The sequence below is a fragment of the Naumovozyma dairenensis genome, chromosome 4 (genome assembly GCF_000227115.2).
Source record: "Naumovozyma dairenensis CBS 421 chromosome 4, complete genome".
In the NCBI taxonomy this organism is placed as follows: domain Eukaryota; kingdom Fungi; phylum Ascomycota; class Saccharomycetes; order Saccharomycetales; family Saccharomycetaceae; genus Naumovozyma; species Naumovozyma dairenensis.
Window position 1 is genome coordinate 43,221 of NC_016482.1, and position 22,994 is coordinate 66,214.

The 22,994-nt window shown below is 33.7% G+C and overlaps 11 protein-coding genes across 11 annotated transcripts; 4 read left to right on the forward strand and 7 right to left on the reverse strand.

Moving 5' to 3' along the window:
- Positions 1-132: 132 nt before the first annotated feature.
- LEU3 (leucine-responsive transcriptional regulator LEU3) lies at positions 133-2,967 on the reverse strand (the record flags this gene model as incomplete). Its single annotated transcript, XM_003669531.1, has 1 exon — positions 133-2,967. The coding sequence occupies one exon, from the start codon at positions 2,965-2,967 to the stop codon at positions 133-135; it is 2,835 nt and encodes a 944-aa protein (XP_003669579.1).
- A 1,249-nt stretch (positions 2,968-4,216) lies between these two features.
- Positions 4,217-5,554, forward strand: NDAI0D00230 (uncharacterized protein; the record flags this gene model as incomplete). Its single annotated transcript, XM_003669532.1, has 1 exon — positions 4,217-5,554. The coding sequence occupies one exon, from the start codon at positions 4,217-4,219 to the stop codon at positions 5,552-5,554; it is 1,338 nt and encodes a 445-aa protein (XP_003669580.1).
- A 499-nt stretch (positions 5,555-6,053) lies between these two features.
- Positions 6,054-6,731, reverse strand: RPS5 (40S ribosomal protein uS7; the record flags this gene model as incomplete). The annotated part of the gene is made up of 1 exon (XM_003669533.1): positions 6,054-6,731. The coding sequence occupies one exon, from the start codon at positions 6,729-6,731 to the stop codon at positions 6,054-6,056; it is 678 nt and encodes a 225-aa protein (XP_003669581.1).
- Positions 6,732-7,336: 605 nt separating this feature from the next.
- IBA57 (Iba57p) lies at positions 7,337-8,959 on the reverse strand (the record flags this gene model as incomplete). The annotated part of the gene is made up of 1 exon (XM_003669534.1): positions 7,337-8,959. The coding sequence occupies one exon, from the start codon at positions 8,957-8,959 to the stop codon at positions 7,337-7,339; it is 1,623 nt and encodes a 540-aa protein (XP_003669582.1).
- A 513-nt stretch (positions 8,960-9,472) lies between these two features.
- Positions 9,473-11,011, reverse strand: ATP2 (F1F0 ATP synthase subunit beta; the record flags this gene model as incomplete). Its single annotated transcript, XM_003669535.1, has 1 exon — positions 9,473-11,011. One exon carries the CDS (start codon positions 11,009-11,011, stop codon positions 9,473-9,475), a length of 1,539 nt encoding a protein of 512 aa, XP_003669583.1.
- A 1,090-nt stretch (positions 11,012-12,101) lies between these two features.
- JHD2 (histone demethylase) lies at positions 12,102-14,705 on the forward strand (the record flags this gene model as incomplete). The annotated part of the gene is made up of 1 exon (XM_003669536.1): positions 12,102-14,705. One exon carries the CDS (start codon positions 12,102-12,104, stop codon positions 14,703-14,705), a length of 2,604 nt encoding a protein of 867 aa, XP_003669584.1.
- A 507-nt stretch (positions 14,706-15,212) lies between these two features.
- Positions 15,213-15,764, forward strand: ILM1 (Ilm1p; the record flags this gene model as incomplete). The annotated part of the gene is made up of 1 exon (XM_003669537.1): positions 15,213-15,764. The coding sequence occupies one exon, from the start codon at positions 15,213-15,215 to the stop codon at positions 15,762-15,764; it is 552 nt and encodes a 183-aa protein (XP_003669585.1).
- A 335-nt stretch (positions 15,765-16,099) lies between these two features.
- On the reverse strand, positions 16,100-17,668 carry RPN3 (proteasome regulatory particle lid subunit RPN3; the record flags this gene model as incomplete). The annotated part of the gene is made up of 1 exon (XM_003669538.1): positions 16,100-17,668. One exon carries the CDS (start codon positions 17,666-17,668, stop codon positions 16,100-16,102), a length of 1,569 nt encoding a protein of 522 aa, XP_003669586.1.
- Positions 17,669-18,438: 770 nt separating this feature from the next.
- On the reverse strand, positions 18,439-19,818 carry STE24 (zinc metalloprotease; the record flags this gene model as incomplete). Its single annotated transcript, XM_003669539.1, has 1 exon — positions 18,439-19,818. The coding sequence occupies one exon, from the start codon at positions 19,816-19,818 to the stop codon at positions 18,439-18,441; it is 1,380 nt and encodes a 459-aa protein (XP_003669587.1).
- Positions 19,819-20,340: 522 nt separating this feature from the next.
- On the reverse strand, positions 20,341-21,180 carry TDA4 (Tda4p; the record flags this gene model as incomplete). The annotated part of the gene is made up of 1 exon (XM_003669540.1): positions 20,341-21,180. One exon carries the CDS (start codon positions 21,178-21,180, stop codon positions 20,341-20,343), a length of 840 nt encoding a protein of 279 aa, XP_003669588.1.
- Positions 21,181-21,602: 422 nt separating this feature from the next.
- Positions 21,603-22,889, forward strand: ADO1 (adenosine kinase; the record flags this gene model as incomplete). The annotated part of the gene is made up of 1 exon (XM_003669541.1): positions 21,603-22,889. One exon carries the CDS (start codon positions 21,603-21,605, stop codon positions 22,887-22,889), a length of 1,287 nt encoding a protein of 428 aa, XP_003669589.1.
- Between the last annotated feature and the right edge of the window lie 105 nt (positions 22,890-22,994).

Consider the following 22,994-nt stretch of genomic DNA (forward strand, 5'->3'; position numbering starts at 1 on the left):
CAACTTTATTTTTTATATTAAAGTTTTTTTTTTATTACATATTCTATGCAATTATATATATTTCTAAAGTCTATGATTATTATTTCCCATTCGGAAAACAAACGATTTGGGGATTGCATGAGATAAAAACTCTCATACGGTTGGGTTAAATGCGAACTCGTTCATTAATATATCAACGTCTTTCCATACAAGGTCTGAATCCCAATTATCAAAATTGGTAATTAGAGAAGTAGGTGATTCCTTAGCATTTCCATTGGATTCTGAAAGTCCACTGCTATCACGATGTTGTTTATTTTTTATGGACAGCGTTGCATCTTGTAACGCTAGGTTATAGCCTCCAGTAGTTTCCGTCAATGGTGAAATATATTTCATTGCTTGGTCATTAAAATTAGTTTGTTGTATGCTGAAAACGGATGGAATTGAATTTGTGGATGGAGTATTTATGTCATCTGAAATTGGTGGTATCTCTGAAGTTTGTTTTTGTTGAGAATATTGTGAATCGCGGATTATTGAATATGATGACGGTGTATTGGTTCTTTGTAGTTGAGAAGGAGATGCCCTTCGGTAGGTGTCATCGTGATTATTTTGATTATGAGGAGAATTTGAGGGACTTATTCCTTTTAATCTAGATGTTGCATTTATAGGGTGAGGATCCAAGGGAATAGTTTCTATAATTCTTCTAGCTCTTTGTTCAGGATGTTTAGTATTTGGTAATAATTTGAGTCTTGATAGTTTGATGGAATCTTGACTGCTTCTCTTTTTTGATATCCCATCTTCTTGTTTTTCGTCATCGTGAGTGTCATCGTTGACAACACCTTCTTCCTCGCCATCATCATCGTCATCGTCTTTGTACTCTTGAGTGCCATTAGTTTCACGTTGTAATTTTGCCATTCCACATTTTTCCTTCAATATATAAAGACAATCGAAAAAGACACTCACAGCCATTCGTGATTTTACCGTTATCCCCAAATTAAAATCATTTGTAAATATATCATTCGTATTTTGTTCAGTATTTGATTTTTTCCACTCATCATGAATATTTGCAAATAAACTCCAAATACTTCTCATAATTCCCGAGGATCTATAAGCCATATCATATTTTAATACAGAAGCGTTAAATGTCAATGATACGGCATCTTTATACACTGCTTCACCCTTTGTAATATCCAATACTGTGGCTAAGGATGAATGAACTAATTTCCCAATGATGCATGCGGATTGCCAAATATTTAAGACAAATACACTTGGGAAATATTTGATAATTGCAGGGTTTAATTGCCACATTTCATTAGCATGAGTTAATAAATTTATGGAAGCATTATAAACTTTCACTAGACCTCTTTTCGTTTCAAAATTGGCTTCAATTTCAGACATTGGTAAAGTCTTAACGTTATCGTTGTTTATATTATGTGTTGATGATGAATTTGTGAAGAAATAAGTTAACAAGTGAACTTTCGCCACTAGTAGTAAAAATTTCCTTATGTCGTCAAGATTATTTTCTTGTAAATTGATTTCCAATTGACTCAATTGTTGACTTAAGACATGAAGTAATGGTTGCTTTTCTTGATCACTGACCATACCTAATTTATTTGAAGGATTTGAATTCATTGTATTTATTATTTGATTTTCGAAATGTGCAATCTGTACCATTTGTTTTAATTCTTTGGAAATATTTTGCACTTCATTTATACTATTATTTTTGCTACCCATGGTCGGATCGTTATCTGGTGATGTGATTCTTGTAGAGGACATGACAGCATGATCGAATGATACATAAGGAGGGAAGCCGAATGATGAACCTACGATTTGCGAAACGATATTACAAGAAATCCATGTTCTTATGTTTTCATTAATTAATTCAGAATTTTCTGTAGCGTATTCTTTGGAGAAATCTGCACAATTTAATCCTACACGAATTGCTTGAAACATGGCTGTACCTATAGTATTCCATGATGTATCAGCACTTAATGATGAAGTTAGAGGTGGCCAAAAAGTGTATAGTAAGAAAGATTGCACTGAATACACCGATGCGATATTCAATAGAGGTTCATCTGTATCTGATGGAGTATATCTAATGATTGGAGATATTGTAATTTCTGCTAAAGTTGATTTCACGAGTATAGACAATCTTGTCATTAAATCTATGGAATCGAATTTTCTTCTTAGGCCTATTAATAAGACTACCCAAAATAATGCTGGTGATAAATTATATATTCTTTCAGTTCCCTTGGTTAGATCTACTACGGGTAAAAATTGATGGTATTTTGTAGCGAATTCTTGGAATAATTCAGCGATATCATTACTAGACATATATATGTCACCCAAACTTTTCGGAGTACATTTCAATTGTTCCTCAGTCATTTTAAAATCTTTTAAAGTATTTAAATTTTGTAATTGCAAACTTGTAGGTGAAGAGGATGGTGATGCAGATTTTGGCACGGTTGTATGATTTGAAGGTAACGGGAATGACCCCACGGAATCATTCAATATCGGTATTTGTGATGTAAAACTATTCAACGATGTAGTAGACGAAGAAGAAGATTCTCTTAATTTTTTAATTTTTTCCTTTGTGAAATTTCTATTATCTAATAAAGTTTGTTGTTCTTGTTCAATTTTTTTCAATATTTCCTCTGAACTTAAATTTGTTAAAGTTTGAGTCAATTCTTTAAATCTTTTCTCTATGGCTTCATTTCTTGCTCTTTTATAAGTTCTTCTGAAATCCTTCTTTAAGACACATGGGACACCTTTCTTTTGACATTTGGTACATGGATCAGGAGCCTTATCATATGCATCACATTTTGATTTCTGTTGTCTACATTCTACGCAAGCGAATTTCCTTTTCTTTGTAGACGACACTGATGCTGACGTAGATGGTGATACCAATGTGTTTGGCATTGGATCAGAAGATATACTAACTGTGGAGGCATCAACTACTACTGGTTTCTTTTCTTCAGCGCCGTGCAGCATCGAGAATAAATATGAAATGAACTAGAAAGTATGTATGTCACGATGTATGGAGTTCCAAATCTGAGTCTACAGTATACTATAATAAGGTTGAGTCGGACTTATGTATATATATATGTATATGCATCCATGGAACCATTCGCTCCATTGTCTGCTCTTTCAAGGTTATCTTTAATGTACGTATTGTTTTTTCTAGATTATTTTTTTTTTCAAAATTTTGTAATCATCATTGTCATCGCATCGACTCGAAAATTAAAAGAAAGAACCCTAATGTAGCTTCAGGGTTGACAGCATGGAAAATATTAAAATTTGCTTTGGTGCCCATGTCAAAAATGGAACAAACGATCCCTGAGTAATCATTTCGCAAGAGTGGGATGAATGAATGGATGAAAGCATTTTATTATCTCGAGAATATATTTATATATATATATATATATATAAATATTGAAAGAATAAAGGAAAAGAGTACGGGGTAGTAGTTGCATATTCACCATACTGTGAGAATGAATGTGGGACCACATACACACGATTCATCAATGAATCACCAATGAGAGGACTCATTCCGTATGTTTGCGCTTGTCTTTCCCGCTTATACGCAGCCTGAACCGGAGTCTCTTATTTGAGCTGCACAAACAGGGCCTGTTTCCTAATTACGCCGTACCGGTTCAGGACAATACTCAAGTATATAAAGGCAGACAAGGCAGACAAGGTAGAAAGACAAAACAAGGTACACTACCTATAAGCTATGCCAGGTTGATATCGACACAAAGATCTTCACTTGATACAATTGTATCGTAGTTCTTGTTGTGAATATCTGTAGATAATAGAGTCATGCGTAAAGAGGAAGACATGCGGTTTGGGAAGCGCGTAAGAAGTAATAGATAGGTAAACACTGGTCACGTCTAGGTTTCCAAAGTCCTCCATTACACTTGTGATTCATTCTATTAAATCTATCCTCTAGACTATGGGTGCCTATATACCAAGTATAAATGATCTTGTCTTCTTTTACTTGAATATGATTTACGCGTAATATTGACACGACTTTTTAATAAACAATGTAAAAGCGTAAAAGGAATAAAAATTTCACTCTTAATTAGATGACTTCGTAAAAATAACAATTGTGAAATAAGAACTTCACAAGAAGAAGACCTAGTTCGACTACGACAGAGAGCCTATCAACCTGGTAATATTTTCCTACGTGACACCATTTCTATATAGAAGGATAAAGATCAAAAAGCAAAAAGAATCGGACATGCAGATCGTTAAAGAAGTGCGTGATGCCCCCAAAGATATCAAATTATTATGGTTGTCAGTATTCTTGAGATTGTTAGCATATGGATTAACGAATCAAGTGTTAACTCTCTTCTTAAGAGCCATCGATATGACTGAAGACAAAATAGGTATATTCATGTCACTAACGCTGGTAGGTGATGTCTTTTGCTCATATATATTAACATGGTATGCAGATTCATGGGGCAGAAGGAACGTTCTAATATATGGGTCCATTATGATGATGTTAAGTGGGTTAGTTTTCAATTATTTTGAAAACTTCTATATATTATTGACCTTTGCCATATTCGGCGTCATTTCTCCATCAAGTGATGAAGTCGGACCATTCAAATCTATTGAAGAATCAATGATTGCTCATTTATCTCCGATGAATAGAAGACCCGAGATTTATGCCATGCATGCATTAGTAGGTACCATGGGAAGTGCTCTTGGTGCAATATCTTGTGGGATTTTCATCGATCTTTTAAAGAAAATGACTTGGGCTACTTCAGATTTACAGTGTTATAAATTGGTATTCCTCTTATATGCATTATTTGCATCAGGGAAAGTCATTGTAATGCTCTTATTATCAGAAAAGACAGAATTAGATGGTCGTTTCCATGATCATATCGAAGACGAACATTTAGCAGAAGCTATAGTAAATGATGAAATGGTGCCATTAATAGAACAACTTAGTCATCCAAATCAAAAATCAAATAAACTGTCACAAGAAACTGTGTCTGTTTTGGTTAAATTATTAGTTATTTTCATGGTGGATTCCTTAGGTAGTGGATTTATGACAAGTGGATGGATGGTTTATTATTATAAGAATACATTTGCCATGTCAGCTGTAGGATTAGGAATGACGTTCTTTGTATCTCAATTCGTAATGGCTTCCTCCACTATCCCATCATCTATCATTGCAAGAATGTTTGGACCAGTAAGAGCTACTTTATTAGTGCAAATACCATCCGGTATATTTTCCATTTTGATTCCATTCGCTGAGTCATATTTACCTATTTCTATCTTATTATTGAATTGTCATTTCTTAACGACTGCTATGGATGTCACACCAAGACAAATATTATTAACAAACATTATTAAACCTAAAGATCTGACAAAAGTAATGGGTATCGTGAACATCGGGAAGACTTTCTCCCGTTGTATTGGCCCCATTTTCACTGGTATCTTAGCAAAAATGAACTATTTGTGGCTTTGTTATATTATTAGTGGTTCCCTAGTCATTACAGCTGATTTCATCTTAGCCTGTTGGTTTTTGCCCATCGATGCCCAAATCTTAAAACAAGTCAACCAACAATAATCGTAAATATAAAACCAAAAAATAATAATCGACTAATCTGCATCCGCTGGACATTACTACTTATAAAACTACATAAGTTTATCAATTTATAGAATCATTATACCCTACACCATCACGTATCATTTAATGGTAATATTATCTTACTATCAGGGATATCTAATGATAATACGCCAAAGGCTATGTTCATATATACACAAATTCCCAAGCTATGTAATATGCTCATTGGCAGTCAGCTAACAATATTATTGTACAGAAAGAGTCTTCAAATATATGTACATGATAAAATTAGGGATATCGTTTAATGAAGTATTTTGTAATTTTTGAATGATTATTATGTAAATTTCGTAAGGACTTTTTATTTTTTATTTTTATCATTGTTATTATTAGTTTTTATCAATGAAAGAGAATGTCAGATTAAATGTTGTATTATTGTTATAAAACTAAACAAACTAAAATTGTACAGATTGAAAAAGATGTTAAAACATGAGTAATTAATTTCTTAACGGTTAGATTTAGCAACACGTTCTAATTCATCCTTCTTCTTGATAGCGTAAGAAGTAGAAGAACCCTTGGCAGCATTGATCAATTCTTCAGCTAAAGTTTCAGCAATAGTTTTAATGTTTCTGAAGGCAGCTTCTCTAGAACCAATAGTCAACAAAGCAATAGCTTGGTTGACTCTTCTTAATGGAGAAACATCAACAGCTTGTCTTCTAGCAGCACCACCACCACCGACTCTAGTAGTATCTTCTCTTGGACCGGTGTTGGCAATGGCGTCAACGACAACTTGTAATGGGTTGGCATCAGTCAAAACATTAATAATTTCTAAAGTATGCTTAACGATTCTTAGAGCCTTTAATTTCTTACCGTTGTTTCTACCATTCATCATCAAGGAGTTGGTCAATCTTTCAATAATTGGACATTGAGCCTTTCTGAATCTCTTATTGGCGTAACGGCCGGCGGTGTGAGAGACAAAGATTGGTTGTCTAACTTGGATGTAGTCAACTAAGGAAGCATCCTTAACTTCAACATCTTCAAAAGACCACTTGTTGAAAAGCTTAATTTCAGTTTGAGCTTGTTGAACTTCTTCTGGAATTGGAGTAGCCAAAACAACTGGAGTGAATTCTTCAACAACTTCGAAATCTTCTTGAACTTCAACTGGAGCTTCAACGTCAGACATCTCTTCGATTGGGTCGTGGTTTGGTGTCTTTTTATGATATGTGGACTTTCTTTTGTTTTGAAATTTCACGTACCTTTAATTTCACTATTAACTTTTAACAAGTCTTCACTTAGGTCTGTGGATCAGTTCTCCCCATGGAAACTCTAGGCAGGTGATACGATGGATGGTCCGGCCTACACCAAGAAAATTTAGCAGGACCTTTCCTTAAAACTTGGCCGAGCGGAGTTGACTCTCGCCCAGTCCGCTGAGGAGGGGAGCTCTCAATTTTTTAGAAAAAAAAATCAAAAGTCAAAATTCACACACGAAAAACAATTTGGACAGGTATGGGTCTTACAAGAAAGGACTGGGTGTCTGGAGGTTATTTAATTTACAGTCCAAAAATAAGGAACCCTCCCTTTTGTGTCACATTCGAGGAACCTTGACTTTAATTGGCAGAATTCATCACAAATGATTCAAGTAAAACAGGTCGTAAATAAAAAAAATACATACTGGCGATATTTTTCTTGTTTCACTATTTACATGGAACGGGATAGATACCATTTATAAAACGATTGACTTGATTCCATATCGTAAAATATACCTACTTCCTCGTAGCATTTCTCCTTTCAATTACTCCTTTGCCAATCATGGAACCAGTATGGTCTCTTAGGTACGACACCAACGATATCTTTCCCATTTTCAATATCATTTTCATTTTCATTTTCTTTTAATGAAATATAGAATTGGCCATGATCTTTCCCATCAGGTTTAAATGCAGATGGGAAATGCTCAGTTCTCATCATTACTATACCATTTTCACCTTCGTGTGCTATTAAAGAACCAACAGGTCTTTTCTTCCTTAATTTCTTAGCTATATGAGCATTACTTGTTCCAAATGGACTCTTTGTAGTAAATGGATTGGGAGCCATTGTTTTATCTACTATATTCTGTTCTTTCCCGGTGGATTTCATTTGAACTTCAAGTAAACAATTTGTTTCATTATCTGGATTTACCACTTGGTTTTTTATTAAATTATCCAATTTCTCCCAATTCGTTAATTTAACTGGGATTAATCTTTTTCTAAGTATCCCTGTGGAGAAGGTCCTTGCAGTTAATTCTTGACCAACATAACAACCCTTGTTGTCACTTACGGTATTTGGTAAATAATCGAAATTTAATTCCAATGGTAAGTTAGATTCTGGTTTAATATCTTCATATCCATCAACGAATCCGTAATGGAATCTAAACTTTCTAAAAGTGGAAGGTTGCACTTTCCCAAATGAAAATTCGAATGGGAATGCTTGTTGATTGAAAAGTTTAGATATATCCTCGACTTTATTCTTAGTCACGATTCTAAATAGTTGTGGTGCAGCACCATCCAACTGGACTATGGGATCAGTTCTTCTTTCCACATACATTGCCAATATATCATCCTCATGACCTGCAAATAAAGTAGATATTACACTCTCAGTAAATGCGAAGGCATCCTCTGGAGTTTTCATTAATTGAATTGGGTTCAAAATGTTATCAATCCATGGATTTTCTACATCATGTGGTATATTTTCGAATTTGATAGAGACGTCCCAAGTCTTAAACTCTTTTGGGTCTAATTTTTCAATTTTAATCTTACTTGTCAACTTATGTGTCTCTAATGTGGAAACGATTCGAGTAATTATTGAATTGTTTAATTCCAACAGGTATGTAGGATATTTCATTAATGTTGCATCTTGCGAAAGTAATGGCGTAGGATATACTATTAAATCAGTAATTAATTTACCTTTCCCATTTAAAAGACCCGTATATTGACCAAATCGTGTCACATAGGGTCCATTAAACCCAGAGTCCTGATATAACCCCCAGTTACCTTGCGTCATATCGAATTCAGGGATTTCCTTCGGTATATTTGAATCATTACCATCATCGGTTTTAGTTTCAATTGTGGTTAAATTCTTTTTAATGAAATGTGGTAGTAGTTTTGATGTGATTGTTCCATTTAAAAACTTTGGTGCATCTGGACCACGGATCTTAATGTATGATTTATTAGATAGTTCCGCATATGTGAAGAGACCAGTAGGAGTTATTGATGTCGTAGCATTACCTGAATTAGCTAGGTTTGGATCTGTTGACTTTAGTCGATGGCTTGTAGAGGATAAAAGTTTTGTCGATAGAAATCTATGAACTTTTGAACTATTGGTTATCATATATGTCCTATTAACATATCTAACACCGTAACATGTAAATGTTTTCATATTCTCTCTCTAAGAGGTAATCGATGTCCTGTAATTTAAGAGGAACGAAAAACCACAATCGGTATATATGGCCTTGTTTAAGGATATTCGTTCATTGAAGGTTGTGTTTTCGAAGTATTTTTATGATTTGTCTTTATGTATCCTGCAATGCTCTTACTAATCAAGAAATATCTTAGTTACTCAATACAATCGAAAAAGTCCGCCCTTTAAGATTTATTTTACATAGATGCCGGGAACAACCAGCTTTTCTAGGATAATTGAAAGATTATAGACTGAGTTTGGGCTACAAACAAACTATCGATATATTTGATGTTATGTTTAAATTATTTAGAATATAAAAAAGGATAAAATTTTTGTACAGTAGGTAAATTCATTCATTATAAAAAGAACTTGTTTTTAATGGAGTAATTTTTCTTTTCGTATCATTTTGTTTCTTCTCTCATTAGTACAAGAAACATGAAAAATAAATCAACAAAAAGACACAAAAAAAGAAGAAACAATCGTTCTTTCTACTTATTTTGCTTCAGCAGCTAGTTTTTCAGCTTTAGCAACGACATCTTCAATACCACCAACCATATAAAATGCATTTTCTGGTAAATCATCGTATTTACCTTCTAAGACATCTTTAAATGAAGCCACAGTTTCTTTCAATCTAACTAATTTACCTGGAATACCTGTGAAGACTTCAGCGACAGCAAATGGTTGAGATAAGAATCTTTGAATCTTTCTTGCTCTTTCGACGGTTAATTTATCTTGTTCTGACAATTCATCCATACCTAAAATAGCAATAATATCTTGTAACGATTTATAAGCTTGTAAAGTTTCTTGTACTTTAGTGGCAACGTCATAATGTTCTTGACCAACGACAGCAGCGTCTAATAATCTAGAATTAGAATCTAATGGATCGACAGCTGGGTAAATACCCAATTCGGAGATACTTCTCGATAAGACAGTTGTAGCATCTAAATGTGCGAAAGTTGTCGCAGGAGCAGGATCCGTTAAATCATCGGCTGGAACATAGACAGCTTGCACAGATGTGACAGACCCTTTCTTTGTTGTAGTAATTCTTTCTTGTAAGACACCCATATCGGTGGCTAAAGTTGGTTGATAACCGACAGCAGATGGGATACGACCTAATAAGGCAGACACTTCTGAACCAGCTTGTGTGAATCTGAAAATATTGTCGATAAATAATAAGACATCTTGACCTTCTTCATCTCTGAAATATTCAGCGATAGTTAACCCTGTTAAAGCGACTCTAGCTCTAGCTCCTGGTGGTTCATTCATTTGACCAAAGACCAATGCGACTTTAGATTCACCTTCCAAATTAATGACACCAGTTTCCTTCATTTCACGATACAAATCGTTACCTTCTCTTGTTCTTTCACCGACACCTGTAAAGACAGAAAATCCACCATGAGCCTTAGCGATATTATTGATCAATTCTTGAATGAAAACGGTTTTACCGACACCAGCACCACCGAAAAGCCCAATTTTCCCACCTCTTGCATAAGGAGCCAATAAATCAACGACTTTAATACCTGTTTCCAAGACTTCTGCAGCGGTAGATTGTTCAGCAAATGATGGAGGATCACAATGAATTGGCTTCCTTAATTTAGAATTAATTGGACCTCTTTCATCAATTGGCTCACCGATAACGTTAATGATTCTCCCTAAAGTTTCCCTCCCGACGGGGACAGAAATTGGAGCACCTGTATCAAAAACTTTTTCACCACGAACTAAACCTTCAGTACCGTCCATAGCAATGGTTCTCACGGTATTTTCACCTAAATGTTGAGCGACTTCAAGAACCAATTTGCCACCTTCTGGAGTCTTAATTTCCAGAGCGTTTAAAATTGCAGGCAATGTACCTTGGTCGAAATGAACATCAACGATAGCCCCAATGACAGCTCTGACTTTACCGACAGTACCTGAAGTGGAAGCTGCAGTTGCCATTGATCTCGTTGAAACGGTTGACCTTTTCATAAGATTCTTGGCTAGTTGAGTCGCCGAGGCTCTCGTACTAGTTGTATATAGTTTTGGTAGTACCATCCCTAATTAGTAATAATAATCAATAGTAGTATGTTGAAAGTTTCCTTTTTTTTCTAGTTGTTGTTCTCTTTTCGTTCCTCTTTGAAATGTAACCTTTTCAAAAATACACCCTTATTTTTTTCCTTCTTCTTCTCTATCTATCTATATTATCTCTTAGCAACTTCTAAAAGGTTGAACTTAGATTCAATGGGAAAAGTATGTATTTAAAAAAGGGAATAGTATCTGTTAGAAGTAGACCGATCAATCAACTCTTAACTAAACAACAACAATCTGATTGAGATGAAACTATTAGTTTTTAGTTCCAGATAAAGGTTTATGGGCTTTGTAAATTAAAGGAATGGGCAAGCTTTGTTTCTCGAGGGAACACCAATAAGAATCCAGGTTTCCCACCATGTATATTTATTTGCTTGACTGATCGAATTAACATAGGCGGGCCTTTTTTGGTGTATCGTTCGCTAGTCTTCCTTCCTTCCTTCAAGGGAGAGGGAAGGGAAGGGAAGGGGGGCGGTCCGTTGTTGTTGTTTTTTTTTAACTGCTCGTGTGGAAATTTGATTGGTCCAAGGAGGTGAAGTATCCTTAGCTACTGTGAAGGATATCATAATTAGGGTAAAAGAAGTAAATGTAGGTGTTTGAAAGGTAACCCGTGTTAAGATTATATTAGGGTAAACAACATTGTCTTTAACCTATCTATGTGTTGGGGTTATTTGTTTTTGCCCTAATTTTCTGCAGGGTTATAAATGTGGCAGGCTCCCCTAAAATATGTATATAGTGTTCGTATGGCGCTACCACTCTTTTCCAAATTCACTTCAGTAAATTCAAGTCCGTATGGCTACATATATGTACGTATATATGGGGTACAAAAAGTAGTCTATCTAGTACCAAAAGGAACTAAAAAAAGTATATAGTGCAGTGAAGTCAAAAGAAGTGTTTCCCAAACAAGGAAGGAAAACGGCAGCTGGTCCACTATTAAGTTTCCCGCTATTTGTTGCTTGTTAAGAGTACCCTACAGTTTCTGGAGTTTTCATTCTATACCACTTGCATAAGGGTATCGCAAATAGTAAGACGCACGCTCGCAACAACTCAGTTAGAGATGAAATCAGAAGCAGAAAAACATCCCTTATCTTTTGTTCCATCTTTATATCCCACCGATGAAGAGTTTGCAAATCCAATTGAATATTTATCCAGACCAGCTATTAGAGATTTGGGTTTAGAATATGGTATTCTAAAATTGATCCCACCAAAGGGGTTTAATCCACCCTTAGCTTTGGATAAACCCAATTTTGAATTTCCCATTAGAATTCAAAATTTACCACATTTAAACATTCAGAATAGGAATAGATTGTCCTTTATGAAACAATTGAATAATTTCCATAAATTCAATGGAACACTGGGAGATTCAAAATTAGATGAGCCTTTCATAATTATAAACCATCCATATACAAAGAAGGAAACAAAATTATACATTTATGATCTTTTCATTGAAATTGTTCGTAACGCACTTATTATTAAAATTGAAAATGATCAAACGAGGAAAAATGCAGAATTAATACAAAACAATAAGGCTGAAGAAATTAAAACCATGATTTACATTGATCAATATAAGGAGAAGAATTTTACACTTTCCAAGAAAGAAATTATTTTAAATAATAATGAACTATGGAGGAAAGTCTCCACTTGCCTAGAGGAATTCACTATTCGTGACTTGAAAAACGTTTTCCATAAGTATCTTTCCGAATATTATGATTATTATATTCGTGAAACAACTATAACTAAAGGAGAAAAAGACTATAATACAATAAACGTTTCTCAGTCAGTTGCATGGAAAAATGATACGGAATCAATTTTAACAGATCCCGAGGATAGTAGTGATGATACCCCTCTTATACCGGAGGATGATGACTATTGGGAATGGGAATGTCATATATGTCACAGATTCACAAAAGAATTTTGCATTGAATTTTGTGACTCATGTGAAAGGCCATTCCATTTTGCATGTATTGCTAGTTCAAAGATTAAATTAGATTGTCCTAATCCTAAAACCTGGGTATGCAAAAATTGTATGATTGGGAATGGTGTTTATGGGTTTAGAACAAGAACAAGACCATATAAATTATCAGACTTTAAGAAACGTTGTGAAAGAGAAGAGGATCCTAAAGATAAAAATTTAACTATTTCACAATTAGAAGACAAATTTTGGGGATACGTAAATGATATTAAGGGGCACAAAGTTGTGAAATATGGCGCTGATATTCATAATACGACACCGGGACAAGCTTCAGGTTTCCCCAATAGAGAATATATGCATATGACTCCCAATTATGATTCTAAAGAATTTGAAAAATATATTGACCACCCCATGAATTTGATAAATCTTCCAACTGCTAAAGGTTCATTATTAAAGGAACTAAGATATAAAAATATTTCTGGTTTGACTCTCCCATGGCTTTATGTTGGTTCCAAATTTTCCACATTTTGTTGGCATATGGAAGATCAATATACATTGAGTGCCAATTATCAACACGAAGGTTCTCCCAAAATTTGGTATAGTATTCCGCCAATTTACTACGGTATTTTTAACTCATTGATTTTTGATATATGTCCTGATTTAACTTTTAAACAACCTGATATTTTGCATCAACTAATATCATTAATTTCACCCTATGATAAAAGGTTCCAAAAGGAGAGAATTAAATGTTATAAAGCTATTCAAAATCCTAATGAATATATTATTACCTTCCCACACTGTTATCATTCAGGATTTAATACTGGTTATAATTTAAATGAAGCTGTTAATTTTACCACAGATTTTTGGGTACCATATGGAATTAATGCATCACGGGAATATCGAGGTACAGCTACCCCAGGTTTGTTTGATATGTATGATTTGCTAGTATCTGTTCTAGATCAGTTTAGATCGAATAATTTTACATTCAGGGGTAAAGAAAAGTCATATTTATTGGAGGAAACTTACGCACAAGTTAAGTTCTTCTTTAATGCTCAAAAAAAAATAGTTGATCAATTAACTACTCAATTCTTACGAAAGCCAGCAAAAAATATCAAGTTCGAAAAACATCTTGATTCCAATTGCGGAAGAACTTTGAGAAGGACTAGTAGTGATAAAAAGAAGATAAGAAAGAAGGTGAACAGTAGTAACAGTACTAGTAATGATTCAAAGGAAGCTGCAAATGAAGATATTGATATATATTGCACAAAATGTAAGACAATTTGTTCATTCGCATTTGCTGTACATTATCAGGACGTTGTAAAGAATAAAGGCAAGGAAGATGATGAGGGCGGTTTTACTAATGAAGAAGAAGATGCGAGCTATGAAGAAGCGGACTTCGATGATATGAATGAGGAAACAGGTGAGGGAGAGAGTGTGGACATTTGGAACGAGATGTTAGCTCCGGAATGGAACAAATTAGGAGAACAGGGTATTCAACTGCTATGTCTGGATGATTACAAAAGTTTTATTAGACCTCATGAAAGGGAGATGAGGAAACACAAAGAAGCTCATCATAATAATAAAGAGTGCTTCTGTCAAGTTCACAAAGAACTTTTTGCAAGGGATGAAGTGTTTTATGTTAGGGATTGGAAAGGTATTACTGATCTTTTAAGTGATGTTTGTCCCTTCATTTTCCCACTAGGAGATCAGGAAATAACTTGTACTCGTTTCAATGTATTTAATCTTTAATATACAACGTTTTTTAACCTAGACTATATTTTATTAATTTTGAGATTATTATTTTTCTTTTATTTATTTTTAGATGTTGAATTATTTAAGAAAAAATAGTCAAACGATTCTCTAAATAATAAAATTGTCGTTTAAACTGTAAATAAAAATATTCAGACAAATACATTCTAAATATTCTACATGGTATCACGTCGAGTTATAATACTTTATGCCTTGGAGAATAGAAAGGGACAATCGGAAGAAGTGGCTTCAACTCATTTGACTGTTTTCGTTTTTCTCAAAATTTTATTTTGTGACGTTTTCAATAGGAAGAAAGAACTAAGCGTAATTTTGAAACGATGAAAAATTATCGCACATTTTCTCTAAAAACATGGAATTTAGATGGAGTGCTAGATAAATCGAATAATACAGCAGATGATCAAGATTTAAGAGGGAAATTGATCAATACCAAAACATATAGGAATTAATTGATCCAGTCATTGCAAAAGAAGCAAGAAAAAAATAATCATGGCATCAGTACTTTCATCATTAAATGTTCTATATTTTAGAATCACTTTTCTATTAACGATTTCCTATTGTTGTTTCAAAGATGTAAATTTGATCTTACAAAACACATATTTTTTAATTCTAACTCAAGCAATGAATTTACCAGCGTTACAATTACCTCAACATAGTGGTCAATTAGGGTTATTTGGTATTTTATTTATCTTTTCCGCATTGAATGATATTGTTGCCATTTTGGAAAATAATAAGAAATACTTGAATTCCATTGTACCAATCAGATTACTTGGATTTTTCGTCTTAACTGGTATTTCATTTCTTTGGGAGACGAATCTTTTCATACATAATAATTCTGTTTTCATTTATTCATTTTTGGAAATGTGGATAAATTTCGTCATATATAATTCACTAAGAGAGGAAAAGAATGAAGAATTCAAATTACAAAACAGATTCATGAATGATTCTTTAATTGAAGAACCAACACCATTTGAAGTTGCAAATAACGCTGGTGCTGCTACAATTGAAATTATAGAAGAGGAGGAAATTATTGAAAAATAAAAATAATAGTGGTAACAGTGATCACAACAGAAGAAGAAGAGGAAGAAGATGTCTGACATCAAATGTCGTACAGTATGAACAATTTATTTATAGCTTCTGTTTATTATTTTATTATATTCTCGTATTTGCAAATGTAGATTACATCAACAATATTTATATAGGCTAGTTTCTCAAATCTAACTACTTCATTTTTATGACCTAACGTGCATACTATATGTATGTAGAGGGGTTACAATTCAGGTTGTGAGATACGTGTTCATGTAAATATGTTTTTTTTACGTAGACTATGGAGATTATGAGAAGATTTATAATATAGTTTACTTGTTCGTCGTTCCCTACATGAAGTCCATGTCTTCAATGTCTGAGAAATCGTCTAATTCATCAAACAATTCGCCATCTATAAATTCTCCATGGCCGTCATCATCTTTCCCATTATGGTTTGATAATTTCTTATCTTCAGGATATCTCATTGCCACAATACATTCATCATGTAATTGATAAACAAATCTGATTCTTTCATCGAATGCAGTCTGTGGTTCTTTAGTACCGTAAACGTTTAATAATTCTGAAGTTTCAATGAATCCCTTTTCATGATTTATCTTAGCTTCGATGACTCCGTCTCTTATTGCTCTTGATACCATATATTCTGCTGTTTGTTCTGAATCCAGACGTAATTTCAAACAAATATCCTTCAAAGAAATTTTTTTATAAGTTAATGAGATTATTCTAATACCAGTTTTGATTACATTTGATCTTAATCTAACACATAATTGATAATTACCATCCGTAATAAAATTTTTTTTATATTTAGTTATAGTTTGAGTGAATTTTTTCAAATCACCCAATCTGACAGCTTTAGAAAGATTATAGTAAGGCACCAAAGAATTTTTTAAATTTTTTTGATTGAAGAATGATAATTCAGGTATATCCCCCATTAATAATTGAATGACACATAGTAATTTATTTGATTGTTGTAAGAAGCCGATACTTTTAGCATTATGAGGAGCTTTCCTAATTGCAGCAATGATATATTCATTTGCCATTGAATAATCTAATTGAATGGCAGATATTTTAGACAAGTAAAAATAATAACGTGCTTCTAATGGACTTGATACGTCTGTAGTTGGAAATTCAATTTTGTTGATGAAATCAGATGCGGATTCAATTTCACCAGCTGCTAAGAAATTCCTCAATACTAGAGTTATTAACATTGCTCTTGTTTCGTTATCATGTTTTAAAGACGCGGTTCTTAAAAATTTGATCATTTCTGAACGTAAAACTGGATTGGATTGATTCCCAATTTTTTCATCAGCAATGATGATATAGAACCAGAGTTTTGCATTAATTAGATCCAAGGAACGTTGGTTATAGAATGCCAATATCTTGGGTAAGATGATTTTGGTATTGAAATTAGATAATTCATTAAATTTAGAAGAATCTAATAAATATACTTGAACCAAAAGATGAATGAATGAATTCAATTCTGGAGCCACTTCAATTGTTTTACCTCCGTTGTTCGAATCATTCGATACAATTTGATAGAATGATGCAGGATATTTGGATCTAATTTCATCAGCATGTGGTACTGACGATTTATGGTTTTCATTAATGAATTTCAATAAGGGGATCTTGAATGATGAATTATCAGGGTATAATATATTAACCAACGCAGATAAAGATTCTTGGCTTAGATTATTTTTCCTAATGGATCCTAATTCTTTCAATGCTCTCCATATATAACGAGGATCCAATGTAGTTGTGGTTTTTGAAATTTCCTTCAAAAGATGAATGATTTCTTCCATTATAGTTTCTTCAGCATATTTAACTTGAACATTGTTACTATTGATAGAGTCAACGGCGTCTACGTCTTCGATGGAATCAACTTCCATTAAATCAGCACTCATGATAGATGGATGGTTTATGTATATATATATTTTTGCTGGGTAGTTTACTCAACTTTTGTCTGTTTGTCTGTCTCCTTTCTTTCCTTTTCTCTTATCCCTCAGGTTCTACCCAGATTTGTAGCTTGTTAGTTGTTTCGATTTTGATTTCGGTGGCAAATTTCAGTTTTTCTATGTGTGGCCGAAATTGAAACCTTTGTTAAGTACGTTGTTAACAAAAAAAATAAAGATAATAACTTCTGCAATATTAGAAATATCAAATATATTAGTAGATTGTAAGAGAAGGGAAGGTTACCAAGGGGATAGTTGAGTGTCAAAGGCTTTCACAAGTTATGCTTACTTTCCAATTGTTAATCTCATAATTCCCAATTCTTCTATTTGCATTGTTATTGCTATTAGTACTTGACGATCAGTAATAATTTATAACATCCAGTATAGGATGAACATAGAACAACTACTACTTCCACTTAGATAAGTTGTTTTTATCAGTGAGATATATATATATATTACTGTATATAAAAGGTACATTGCTTTATAGAAATGTATAACGTATAACGGGAGAGTGTTAAGTAACGTAAAAAGCAAAGCTGCTTGAATTGAGACTAGACACTATACTGAAAAATGGAAGAAGTGTTGGCTTGAATACGACTAGAGTAAAGACAATAGCACCTCACAGGTTTATCCTTGCTCTTCAAAAATATAATAAAAATCAAAGCAAAAAAGCATATGGTGAAAGAAAAACTGGACTGAGTGCTGCTAACACACACACCTGTCTATTCCTTCTTCTTCTCACTTACGTAACCTAAAGCAGTCAATCTTTCAGCCAATGTTGGATGAGAATAATGATAACTTGAATATAATGTATCAACGTTCATTGTGGACAAATTTTTAATTTGTAACTCAATCAATGCACGACATAAATGTTGAGTATAACCTAGTGCCTTAGCGTAAGCATCAGCTTGATATTCATGTAATCTTGAAATTAAACTCATCATAAATTGCATACCACATTCCAACGGAGTTAATAAATCATTGAAGAACATGAATCCAATAATGATTGGGAAACTATCAATGAAAACTTTCGTTGGAGTATGGACGTTAATGTCCATTTGTGTATCAGCAATGAAGAATCCAAACGCATTATAGAATGATAAGTTTCTGTAAACACTTGTGAATAATGAAAAAATGGCCAAAGTATGAATTTGACTGTAAAATAACATATTTAAAATATGATTCTTTTGCCAATGTCCAATTTCATGAGCCAATACAGCAGTAATTTCTTCGACAGAATTATTATCCACTAAAGTGTCGAAAAGAACGATTCTTTTACTTGTGAATGGTAATCCAGTAAAATAAGCATTTGAATGAGATGATCTTTTAGAACCATCAATGACGAAAATTTTATCTAATGGGAAGCCAACAGATTTAGCTAAATTTTCAATGGATTCTTTCAATTTACCATCTTCCAATGGAGTAAATGTATTGAATAATGGCATGATATAGACTGGGATTAAAGTCATAGCTAATATTTGAACGATCAAAAGGAAAAGACAAACATACCAAATGAAGTTAGTTTCAAATTTTTCAAAAATCTTCAAAAATGCATAAAGGATTGGTCCCCCGATAGCAGTACCAAGAACAATACCTTTAATCATATCCATAATCCATAATTTAATAGTCAATTTATTGAAACCGAATTTCTCTTCTAGAATGAAATGTTGATAATAAGCTAATGGTAAGCCAGTAATTGTAGAAATATTAGATAGAACTAAGAGGAACCAAAGACTTTGGGCAACCGTGGAGACTACTCTATATTTGTATGGTAATATAGTAGCCAATTTATTACCCATATGCCATAAACGTGGGAAGACATCATATTTAATGATGGCTAACTTTTCCACTAGACCCAAAATGTCAGAGACGATTGAGAACTTAGCCTTGGCTTTTGAATATTCTTCAGATTTTTCAAAAGTTTCTTTGTCTATTTCATTGACTAAAACAGGAGGTAATTCCTTTTTAGACAAGACTTTATATTGGCGATAAGTTAGATAATTTTCAAAGGCGAATTGACCAATGGAAAATGCAACTACAATTGTTTTCCAAGGAATAGAAGAATTGTCTAATAACTCAGAGAGAGATTCAAACCAGGACATATTTTTTTAGTTTTTTGCTTGGATGGTTTTCGTCTTCCTACTGGTACAAACGTGTATCAATGGACAATTGTTGCAACTGCTGATATAAAAGCATCCATGTCTTGTTATTGAAGGTGCCGTTGTTGTTAACAGTTCATAACTTTTTGTCACCCTTCGCGCCGGTGTGATCGTCCCATTGCATTTTTCAATGGATTATCTATAGAATGTCACAATATATCAAAAACAAACAAACGATTGTAACGTCAAGATGAGAGGAATCATATAGTTGAAAATATCATATAGGCTAGAGCTGCACGATTACCGTTATAGAAAAAATTGTTAAACTAGATATTCTGTTAATTGACTGCAAACATCATGTATAATTATTTTTATAAAAAGATTTTATTTATAGTAGATTGATTACGTGTACAAAATAAAATAATAAAAAAGAAAGTTCATTCAAAAAAAAACAATAAAGAGGAAAAGAAAAGGACAAATGGGCGTACGTCTAAGAAAGAGTTTGCAATTATTATTTTCCTATTTTCATACTTGTTTGATCTTGCCTGAGGATGAAGATCCACCTGCTAATTTTTTAGCAATCTTAATCATCTTCGAGAACCAAACAAAATTCAATCCATTCAATAAAACATTAATTGACATCAAGATGAAGGCGGAGATCAAGGGAATTTGATGTTTCACATGCCACATATTCTTCACGATCATCAACGTTGCCAATGTTCCCCAAGCAATCCTTACCAAAAAGAAAACAACCAACAACATGAGTCCATTCAGGACGTTAACCCAAGTGGGGATGACACATTTCTTAGTGATAGGATCAGTCAATTGAATGATGAACCAATTGATATTGACAAATGGTGTTGAAGCTTCATAGAGTACGAATTTACCTATCCATGGTTGACAAAATGGTTTCAAGGCGATGATCATCACGTATAGAGCACCCACGGCATGGCCTAGGAATTGGAATCCGTATAATTTGAAATGTTTCAAACATACCAATAAGTCCCAAATGAAGTAACCTAATGTTAGTGATGCGACCATGGAGGTATAGTGATGATGGTAGGTTGTGATGTTTAAAGTGTTATCATTGGGGAGAAATAAAGTGGGATAAATGATTATCATAGATATTATTGCTTGGATCATGGAAACAGTATGAACATTGAAATCAATTTTGATATTTTTATCCTTGATAGATGTATAATGTTTACCAAAGATGAACTTGTTAATCATTGGTGCTATTAAAGCGGAGCATGTCAAATAGAATAGGAAAGAGTATACAATTTCATGTGCGTGAGAGAGGTACAGACTATCTGATTCCGGGAACCATGATAATTCCATGAACGGATCTTTCCCTAAATGTGTCATTATAGTTTGTGCTAGTCACTATGTTATAGCTATCTTACATCCGAGATATATAGTATCTACTACTTATTCTTGTTTACATACAGTTGTTTTTATATAATCAAATCAACTGCAAACAATAATTTTTCACTTTTTCCATAATAAGAAAAGCGTATTATCATCATTTTTTTCCCTCAACAAAATGAACAGTTCAATACATAATCAGATTGTAATAGTATAATATAACGAATAATAATACCTCGAACAAGAAGAAGGGCGAAGGCAAAGGACGACTCAACAACATACATACACACATACATACATAAATACATGCCAAACCTAAACAAGTAAATACACATCAACAATTCGGCACTAATAAACGAACTACACACTATGTACACACTCTATACTCCGCAATACATACTTTTAGTACCCAGTACGTATAAATGCTTATCCGAATACTCACCAGAACGACCGGCCCAAAAGAATCCCGCAGCGGTTTCAATTTGGCTCTATGGAAAATTTATCAAAATGAAAAATTTCTTAAAAACTATAATCATCAGCACTATCATCACTACAACTTCAACTCTTCTTATTATTCCACTACCAATTCAGCTTCTCTTCGATCAACATCAACATCAACATCAACTCCATCACCGATCGAAATATTGAAATTTATAATGTCTACTGCATCCACTACCAAAGAATTCCCCCCATTAATCTGTCTTGGTAACCCACTACTAGATCTTCAAGCCACAGTCACCCCTGACTACTTGGCCAAATACAACTTAAAAGCCAACGATGCCATCCTAGTGGATGCCTCTTCTAACGATGAAAAGATGAAAATCTTTGACGAAATCTTAACATTCCCAGACGTCAAATTCGTCGCTGGTGGTGCTGCTCAAAACACAGCTCGTGGTGCCGCATACATTCTAGGTTCTCAAAAAACCAATCAAGTTGGTTATTTCGGTTCAGTAGGTAACGATAAATTCTCCGAAAACTTACTAAATGAAAACAAGAAAGCTGGTGTCCTATCCTTATATCAAATTCAATCTGATATTGGTACTGGTAAATGTGCCGCTCTTATTACAGGTCATGATAGATCATTAGTCACAGACTTGGGTGCAGCTAACCATTTCAAACCATCTCATTTAGAAGCTAATTGGGAATTCGTCCAGAATGCTAAATTGTTTTACGTTGGGGGGTTCCATTTGACTGTGTCTCCAGAAGCTATTGTTCTTTTGGGGAAACACGCTAAAGAAACTGGGAAACCATTGGTGTTGAATTTGAGTGCTCCATTTATCCCACAATTCTTTAAGGATGCCTTAGTGAAAGTCTTACCATACGCAACTGTGGTCATCGGTAATGAATCAGAAGCTGAATCCTACGCAGAATCATTCGGATTGGATTGTGATAAGAAGGATTTGGTAGCCATTGCTAAGTCTATTGTCGGGAATGATGACAAAAAGACTGTTATATTCACTCATGGGTTAGAACCAACTGTTGTTGTCTCGACTAAAGGTGTCTCTACTTTTGCAGTGAAACCATTGGAAAGTTCAAGTATTGTTGACACTAATGGTGCCGGTGACGCATTCGCTGGTGGGTTTATGGCTGGGTTGACTCAAGGTAAAGATTTAGAAACTTGTATCGATATGGGTCAATGGTTGGCCGCGTTATCTATTCAAGAAATTGGTCCATCTTATCCAACTGAAATAATTCAATATCAAGCCTAAATAAAGAAGCTTTTGATACTACCTTGATGGAACAGTTCTCTTTGTACATACATAAATAATTAAAAGTACTTCTTTGTATAATATTATATATTACTAAATTAGACT